The sequence below is a fragment of the Habropoda laboriosa genome, unplaced genomic scaffold (genome assembly GCF_001263275.1).
Source record: "Habropoda laboriosa isolate 0110345459 unplaced genomic scaffold, ASM126327v1 scaffold128, whole genome shotgun sequence".
NCBI lineage: Eukaryota > Metazoa > Arthropoda > Insecta > Hymenoptera > Apidae > Habropoda > Habropoda laboriosa.
Window position 1 is genome coordinate 144,619 of NW_017100281.1, and position 10,176 is coordinate 154,794.

Consider the following 10,176-nt stretch of genomic DNA (forward strand, 5'->3'; position numbering starts at 1 on the left):
GAAGCAAGAAACGTAAAAGTATTTCTTTTATCCAACGAAAAAAAAAAAACAAATATTCGTTCCTTAGCGTAGGCAAATTCCCTGACAGAAATTCTAATGTTAAAGATAAACAATATTAATATTGGAAAAGACAAGGAAACGAGAAACTTTTGGTTGCCACCTTTGCACGTGCGCCACCTATAATTAATACAGGAAATTGTGTCAGGAATAGTAGAGAGTATAATATACGGAAGCACTAACGTGAGAATGACCGTTCGAAGGACGCAACTGATCATTAATCATAACATCGGTACGGCTGTTTGCAACGGTAACGATTACAGGAGGCTCGAATATCAGCAAGTATAAACAGAAGAACACATACTATGTACTGCGCACGCGCGCGCGCGCGCAATGTTTTGCAATTAGAATCAGTTGTTGTGACACGTCGCATGCCGAAAAATATAAGTGACTATGTAAAACACTTTGTCCAAGTAGTCGTTCGTAAGTGAAATGCATGCCTGATGATCAGAAGCGATATCAAGTTGCCCAATTAAATTAAGATTAAACCACTGACTGATTAATTCATTCCTATCAAAATCACAGATACAGATTACCTTTAGAACCCGAACTAGAATAATAATAAGTATAAAATGAAGATACAGACTCACAAAGGTATGCGTTAACCTCTTTTCCAATCTTCCGATACTAATTTCAGAAAATCTTACAGCACCATGCTTATAGGTTAAGATATTTTCCGACTATTTATTCGCGTATTCGCGAATGATTAGAAGTTTCATTCGACAACGTTAAAATTATCATGGTACGTGTTAATTTCCATTTGTTTCGCGTATTTTCCGCGAAAATAAATATTTATGAAGCGACGATAACCGATGCTTACGCAAAACTGTCTGACAATGAGTGAGAAACGAATAAACGACATCGAGAGAAATGTTCGTAGAGAAGTTTCCAATTCTTGACAACACTACCTGACCACGAACCAGAGAAATCCAAAACACAGAGAAGGTACGCTTGGCAACATATCACGTGTCGTATACGAACAGTTATGTCTATTTCTGTCTTTTAGGTACCACTTGCGGCAGCCGGTCGTGCGTATTATTCGGCAGCGACGCTGCGTGAAGCGTTCCGAGCAGCATGATTGAACCGCAACCGTACACGGTCCCGTCATCCCCTCGTGACGAGACGAACGCAAAGACGAACAGTGGTAGTCGAGCGGACGTAGCGTGCGTGCACTTGTGCTGCAAACGCGAAGCAAAGTGGACACAATTCGACAATTATAAGCACACAGTGAACGGAATATAAATAGCGAGTACCGACGACCAAGGAGATGTATCTTGCACTAGAGGAATGAAGATAAACGAAAATAGGGGGGTCACGATCTTATTATTCGAGTTCGCGTGGGTCGGTACGCTCGGTTACGATTAAGTAACAACACGCAAGTTGATAGTCGCCTAGTAACATCGAAGTATCATCTTGATCAAATAGCCGCTTCTGGCGCTTCGGTTCGAATCTCCCGCCGTGCAGAGCGCCAATCCTCAAACACCGTGGCAATAGGTGCATACCCACCAATCGTTCGTGATGCTGCACACGAGGATCCTCGCCGTTGCCGCAGCATCGCCTGTCCCGATCGAAAATCTCTTCCCGTCGTGGTTGTTACACAGATTCGGCAGCCATGTTCTGGTCAAACGTTCGATTGGTGATCGTGCCCTTAACCGTGGCCAAATGTCGCGCGAAGTTATGCTCAAGAATTACATGAAGACACGTGAAAAATATAAGTGTGAGTATTAACACTGGTTGCAGCCATGTTACTTTAGTGTATCCTCCTCACTCCCGCTAGACTTTCCAACATTCTCTCTCAGTCGCGTACCTGTCTAATCTACCGCCGCGTTGTTTGAGCCTGCGCATGCGCTTTCACCGACTACACGTCGATATTTCGAATCGATGCTACCGGCGCGAGACCTTGGTACTTGTCTATGTGCGCGGAAATTACAATTGATACGTCAATGAATCCCCCTTTTCAGGAAGCGTTCGATTTATATTCGATCTTAAAGGCGAGTTGAATGGTCGCTGTTGAATCACTCGAGACCGTGCACGCGACGGCATTTACCGTATTAGTTGCATGAAACGTCAACAATGTTGTATCGTAAATCAACGGCATCTGGCAAATTTCCAAAATGTTTGCCCCCACACAGTTAATCTATTACGAGTCGTTGTAAGTAATTACCATGATTTATAGACTTCAACGAGCAAACACGATATTGACGATAAAATCACGACGCTGAATTATGCGACAGAAATTACTACGGTAGTCAAATATGTACATACATATATAGTCCTGTCGGTACGACAGTATGTTTATCGAAACAATTAGAGAAAAGTTTGTGTATCAGAAATTTATATCCAAAGTTAATTAGCAAAAAAACATGGGGCGACGAAACGAGACGTGACGAGACGGAACGAGACGAGAGGAACGGACGGGCATAAAAAAACTAGGACGGTGAAAAGCATCTCGTATCGAGCATCTGCGGAACAAAACGAGAGCGCGCGGTCTTACTGTGAATCGAAGTCAGAGAAATAGTAGTGTGTATTATGCTGCTGTATAGTTAAAAAATCTTCACACAAGGCCACGTGTCCCTAGTCACATGCATATAGAGTGCATTCTATTTTCATGTTTACCTTGATACGCCTATCTGAGGCGACATGAAGCATTAAACAGATAGAATAGCACCAGCTTGTTTCCAAATTATAACAGGTTGCGTATGACCATTAAAAAAAAAATAGAAGCATTAAACAGTAGATATGCTAATCAGCGTAATATTAATCCTTTAATGTGTGAACCTTATATTTTTACTTGAATTATTTTAAACTTATACCATTTTCTTATAGGTTATCTTTTATATCATAGTTATACCTACAACACATATTTATTCCGCTTTTGTCACTTAATAATACTCAGCTAACGAACACGTTGATTAACAGGTTAACCCTCTATATCTTTTCTCATTCATAATATGAAAAATTACGATTGATTACGATTATACGTTTTTATTGGAGAAGCAAGAATTAATAATTATTGTAATGAAATTGGCTGATAATAATATAACAATACAAGAATATAATGCAATAACATAGCAATAAACAAATAAAATGAAACTTATAAAATATGGATAAATGGATACGTATATAACTTTCAAGTCACATGGCGTTATAGAGGGTGAACATTTTGAGATAGATTTGATAACTTTACAAACAAGTACAAAAATGCGTCCTTAAATCTTGACATAGTTGTATAAATATACAGGGTGTCAGCAAACTAGTGGTACCTGAGATTGCATGAAATCCTCGAAACGGTAGGAAGATCATGTCTTAGAATTTCTGTGTTAAGTACCGGATTAGTAACTATTATGCCCCTCTACCCAAGTTTACATATACTCGGTCAAAAAAGTCTCCGCACACCTAATTAGAATTTATTTAGTGTTGCATAATTTCCACAGAAAATGCAGTATATAAATAATATTTACGTTATTTTATTTAGAAACATAATATTTACCATTAGTACAAGGAAAAATAATTTACATTTATTTGTTAACAATTAAACTAAGGAAAAAGAATAATGCAATATTATTTACAAGCAAGTAAAAAAATCGTTACTCAAGATATTTTTTGCCATAATGGATAATATCTGTTTATATTTATTTGTTTCATTATTAACAAACGAATGTAAATGATTTTTCTTTGTACTAATGGTAAATGTTACATTTCGAAATAAAATAACGTAAGTATTATTTATTTACCACTTTCTCTGTTAAAATTATTACTTTAATTTTAGGAAATTTTCAACAGAAGTTACCATTTTCAATAGTTATTAATTTTATATATTTTTTTCAATTTATCTCTGACCCTGCTAGGATATAAATTGGCTTGCACTACTACGTAATATATCCGTACCTTAACCTAACTTTAGTCTACTATTCTATATCTTATCTATCCCTTCACGTTCAGTTCACCCTATAGATAAATGTTCCACGTAAAACAGGCCGCCTAAAATATCTCTTCTTTCTCTAATAACACGAGAAATATTTCTTACGCAATTTAAACGATTTTAAGAGACGAATCAGAAGGAAGAAAAATTTTTTTGTAAATGTTTTTTTCGAGGTTATCATTGTTATATCTGACATTACTGTGCATTCACTCAGAAATGATCTCGGACACTAAGATTTTTAATCAAATGTGAAATTTCCATTCACCTTTTGCCATTTTCTCCACCAAATAAATTTTTCTTCCATCTTATTCGCCCTTTGAAACCATTTCAATTACGTAATAAGCGTTTCGAGCAAACGTGAAACATCCTGTATAATCAGTTCCCTCACTTTCTCAACATTGTTTTAATATTCGTGATAATTTATACATTTGTGACGTATTCGCTTGAAATTTCTCAACTATAGAATTTAAATTCATGCGAAATTCTTTACTGTCTACGCGTGTTATATAATCAGTGAGAACGCGTTACGTAAGAAATGTAACATTGACATTGATCAAATTTTCGTGTTGAATGTAATCTCTTACATATTGTTTGTGTGAACTGTATCCACTCAACGAGAAACGTAAGTTATAACTTACGTGAGATATCCACGGCAGTGATTTCTTTCGATTATTTAATTACAACATTTAGGAGGAGATTAATTAATAGCAGTTTCTCGATAAAAATGTTTATTATCTCGTTAAAAGTAACTAATTAATTTTGATTTCGAAATTGAGATTTGTAATATAATTCTCTTTTGAGAAATTCATCTTTTAAACAATTTTGGAACAATAACGCTGTCAAAATATTACGCAAATCGAAATATAGTTGAATGTTTTAGTAAAATACAGCGGAGCATAATACGTGTATTTTTATGAAACCACAGTAGTTAAATATTTATCATACAATTTGATAAATTTGTTGTCAAAGAAAACTGCAAAGCTTCTACTTTACTAAACTGAAAAACAAAGTGAAAATACATATTCGTATTTTCTCCTTTATTCTATTGCATTCTATTCGTATTCTAGGTTTACGTAATATTTTAAGCAAAGACAAAATTCCTCTGCTTTGAAATTTAATAATATTCTTAGGAAACCATAATTTTATGAAAATGCACACACGAGATACGCCTAAGAATCTTAATTACGCCACTTAATCGTTACGCAAAATATTAAAACTAAGCACAAAAGAGTTATACTTGTATACTTAACAAGTAATGAAAACAGTATCTTAAAAATTTCACGGTTTGCTAATTTATTATTATTCCAAATACCATAAATTTGGTCAATATTTAATAGAGCACATTTCGACAATCTTTTATCTAAGCATAGTTTGTAAAGGATTTCCCAGTTTTTTTTTAAATATGCATAGCAAGAAATAAAAAAATATTAAATGTTTTTTACTTTGTTCAGTTTAGCGTATCGTGGAGAAAAGTTGACAAAATATTTGAGTGAAACGAATATATTCCATAAATGTCTGGAATAAATCAGATATTTGTACCACAATACTAAAGTGTTAAAATGAAAGCTGTTAGATGAATGCTTAAGATTTGATTGCATAAAATTGTAATATTTGAACTACTAAATATCGACGAAGATATTTATAGTGAAATTTGTGAAAATCATAATGCTGATAAAATGGGAGCGCCTAAATATTTCCGCTGTTTATAGATGTACGAAAGGATTAAACAGCGTGTCCCATTTTTTCTCGGTCAAGCTTTGTCAGTATGTTCTACAGGTATAAATAAGGAAAATATGTTATATGAACATAGGTCGTTTAAAGCTTCGTTAAAAAGTTATAACGAAAATACGAATTGCTAAAGAAATGGTAGGAACGAACCTGCGGTTACTATGATACAAAACAAGAATGCCACTGGCAAAAATTCAACACCTTCAACGACCTCAGATCGTAAACATAGATTGCGTAAACAGACTAGATACACTTACATATCGTTGATCCATTCCTATTTTGTATCATAATAACCGCACATCCGTTACCATTTCGTATTATTGTTATAACTTTTTAATAAAGCTTCGAACGACCTATGTTTATATAACATTTTCTTTTTACTTGTTAAAAGTTTGATCGGAACGAACTGAGCCACCTTGTATAATGCATTACGTTAAACTGGTCAAGGAACGAAGAAACTTTTCCCCCAGGTTTTAAAATTTTCATAATTTTAAGGTTAGGTTAGAAAACTGCAAAAAGATAGGCATTTCTAAAAACTGAAAGTTAGAATAAACTAATAAATATAAAAGTTGTTGAGGCTTCCGAGTGTAAGCTGTGTCCTTATGGAAAAATTATTCCGACGTTTCGCAAGTATTGCAGCTCACTTCATCGGGGTTCGAATGACACACTCATGGTGGCTGTGTGTTTACTGTCGCTGTATCATTCGAACCCCGATGAAGTGAGCTGCTGTGCTACGAAACGCCGGTATACTTTTTCCATAAAGACACGACTTATACCTGAAAGCCTCAACAATAATGGTTACGTAATATCGGGTCGTGAAAGTCTCAAAAATCTTTGAAGTATAAAAATATTTTACCATTACATAGTTGCCGCTTGATTCTTTAAAATGACACGCGAAAAAAGATTCTATATTGAAAAGTATATCGATGTGCTTAAAATTTGGAAAAAATATAACCTTGTACAAAATTTTACTTATACTATTCTTGATGATTCCTTTGGAGAGGTTAACTTTGTCGTAAACAATTTGTCCGTATATATTTCCATTTAACCCTCAGTAGGCAAACTGGTTCGTTTGTGTCCAAGTCTAATTTCTCTACTGTTTTAAGCTTTCAAAAAATTTGAAAAAATTCTGAAGTATTTATCGAAGTCGACAACTACGTTATACAATTATCAGTTAAATCAAACGTTTCAAACTTTTTTCAATAAAAATAAACATTTCGAAGTGAAATTTCACTTGGATTGTCAAAAATTCAGATTACCTACAGAGGGTTAAACAAACCACACTGCACATATACATATGCATATCTTACTTGAAATGAACGAATAAAATTTTTCATTTAGCAAAGAAACTTCCGCAAGATGTGAACCCAAAAGGAGTATTCGCCTGTAACGAACTCGACTTTAAAGAAGTCCAAGTCTATGGATTCGATTACGATTACACGTTGGCCTGTTACACGCCATCCATGGATTACCTGCTCTACAACCTCGGCCGCGACATGCTCATTCAGAAGTACAAGGTATATGGAATTTCGATTGAACGGATTTGCTAGATTTATCAGTTAACATGCGAAGAAATTCTTCCCGTATATATCATCGGTAGAGAAACAGCCCGGATATATAACTCTCGAGCTTGACAAGACTAATTCTAGGCGAACGAACGAACGAACAAAACTTCCTAACTCATTTCTGCTCGCTAGTTCGGCTCGTCAGCGGCATTTTCTCGAAAATCAAGCGACAATTACGGCCGAACGAGAATTTCAATTGAAACTTGACGCAAACTCGTTTAATCGACTGTACAGTACCCCGAGGGAATCGGCAAGCTGGAGTACAAGAAGGATTTCGCTGTTCGTGGCCTCCATTACGACATCGAAAAGGGTCTGCTGCTGAAACTCGACAGCTTCCTGCAAATTCAATTTGGCACCGTTTACCGTGGTTTACATCCACTCCCTGACGACGAAATCCTTAGGCTCTATAAAAACCGGATAATACCGATTGCTTACGTAGAAGCGCCTCATAAGCATTCTCATGTAAGCATAATCAAATGAACTGATTAGTAATTAAATAGGACAGTGCCTTTCCTGAATGAAACTATCGTTTTCTTTCCTTTTTTTTTTTTTTTTTTGTCAAAATTAATGTGACGTACAAACAATGTATAACTGAAAGTTACTCTACTTTGATTCCTTTGTGAAATTATTTTAAAATGTTATTTAAAAAGTCAAGGAAAAATATGTACGTTAGATAAAGTTTCATGTAAGGTTTCTTCGTCTTTGTACTGCACTCGAAAAGTTGTAGAATAATGCAAGACTGCGAGTTACTAGCAACACGTGATCATTTTAGCCTTCCTTCGTAATTAACATCGCATCATGTGCACGTACACGTACTACTTTCAATTCCAAATTCGCCAATAAAAAGTGAAAAAACAAAAACTTGAGATAATTTAAAAGATCTGTTATTTGTTTGCATGCATCGACTTGTGTTTTTCATGACGAATTTTTTGACGCAAAATACAGAAAGTAAGTACTATAAGTCTCTCTATCGAGTATGTATACTTTTACACCTTGCGGTTAACATTAATATTTTTCAGGATCCACCGCACCGAACAAAAATGGTTCAATTGGCTGATTTATTCTCGGTACCGGAAATGGGTCTTCTTTGCAACGTTACGGAATACTTTCTTAATAACCATATCGACTATCATCCTGAAATACTCTTTAGAGATGTGAAGGTAATGCGAATAAACTAAAATTATTGGTATTATAAAAATAGATCTTATCGATTTTTTTTTTTTCAGAACTCTGTAAAAATGTGTCATCCTATTATGCACGGAATGGTAGTAAAAAATGTATCCGAATATTTGGAACAGAATAGAGATTTAAAGACATTCTTCGATCGACTAAAGGCAGCTAAGAAAAATATGTTTCTCGTGACCAATAGTCCTTTTCATTTTGTGTAAGTATTACACTTAATAATGTTAAATGCGTACAACAATATATGAATAATTATACGTAAAACTACATCGCTGTAGAAAATTAATATATAAAACTTAATATTGTTCCGTAGTGATGTTGGAATGAAATTCTTGGTTGGTGATAACTGGAAAGATTATTTCGATGTAGTGATAGTTCAAGCAAGGAAACCGAAATTCTTTACTGAAGAATCCCGACCTCTGAGAATATACGACGAAGTGAACAAAACGCAGCTATGGGATCGAGTCACTAAACTCGAAAAGGGCGTTACATATCTTGAAGTATGTGTAAAGTTATTTATTTCAAAAGTTCTTTTTCATATCTGTGAATAATGTTGATTTGGAAATTAGGGCACGGTTAAACAATTGCAAGACATGACCGGTTGGCGAGGACAACAAGTATTATATTTTGGAGACCATCCTTATAGCGATTTAGCAGATGTAACTTTGGAACACGGTTGGCGGACTGGAGCCATAATAAAAGAATTAACGGTAAATTAGCATTTGTAAGCGTTAAATAATTTTTTTAATTAAATTTCAAATTTTTCACTTTTCCATTTTTATTTAGAATTGAGAAATCAATTAAAAACAATATTCCTTATATTTCTTCCTTAACAACTTAACGATGCATAATTAAGTATAAACCTATTTAAGTCAAAAGTGAATTAAAAAACAAATCTTTAACTAATACAGTTATGAATGAATCTTTTTGTAGATATTGATAATAAAAGAAAAGAAATAACTTTTTATATCTGCATATTACAGCACGAAATTACAACATTAAATAATCCAAAATTCAAAGAAAATGCCAACTGGTTACAAATGCTGACAGGATTGATCGAAGAACATCAAGATTATGAAGGACCAGATGTGGAAGCAGTACTAGAAGAATGGATCAATGAAAGGGATAGATTAAGAAATGAGATAAAACGAGTATTTAATAAGCAATTTGGCTCTGTATTTAGAACATATCATAACCCTACATATTTTTCGAGGAGACTTTTTAGGTTTGCCGATATTTATATGAGCGCGATTACAAATCTGTTAGAATACTCAACAAGTCATACCTTTTATCCAAGAAGAGGTGTAATGCCACATGAATACACAAGTTACTTTGTATAAAGTATAATTTGTACATTTAGGTTTCGAATTAGATACATTTATCGTTTTGAAACATCAAAAGCTTATAGAGGAAAAATCAAAAGTATTCCAATTGAAATTTTCGAAAAGTACATATAAAAATGTTAAAAGCTCGGTATATAAAACATATTTTTGATTCGTGTAAATAAAAAGAGAATACTAGACTGCTTAATTAAAATTATGTGATACATTGTTCAAAAGTTTTTGACACAGATACAGTATATGTATGTGCATAATTTTGTAGATAAGAGTACCATTGTGCATATCCACTGAAATGATCCAGTATAAATTAGACATGTATTGTGTGTACAAATATTGTTCAAAAGATGTTACAATTATTCGAAATATACGGTATATTTAAATG

General features: G+C 34.2%; 1 protein-coding gene across 4 annotated transcripts; it reads left to right on the plus strand.

Moving 5' to 3' along the window:
• The first annotated feature begins 1,100 nt into the window (after positions 1–1,100).
• Positions 1,101–9,857, plus strand: LOC108573635 (5'-nucleotidase domain-containing protein 3). 4 transcript variants are annotated; one of them, XM_017936103.1, is made up of 9 exons: positions 1,101–1,774; positions 7,049–7,224; positions 7,507–7,734; positions 8,218–8,220; positions 8,292–8,432; positions 8,499–8,656; positions 8,768–8,954; positions 9,024–9,164; positions 9,438–9,857. In XM_017936103.1, exons 1-9 carry the CDS (start codon positions 1,576–1,578, stop codon positions 9,792–9,794), a joined length of 1,590 nt encoding a protein of 529 aa, XP_017791592.1. In that variant the 5' UTR covers positions 1,101–1,575; the 3' UTR covers positions 9,795–9,857. The 4 variants fall into 4 exon arrangements, with proteins under 4 accessions (XP_017791592.1, XP_017791593.1, XP_017791594.1 ...); XM_017936104.1 differs by lacking the exon at positions 8,218–8,220; XM_017936105.1 differs by lacking the exons at positions 1,101–1,774; positions 8,218–8,220 and adding an exon at positions 2,140–2,209.
• The last annotated feature ends 319 nt before the right edge of the window (positions 9,858–10,176 follow it).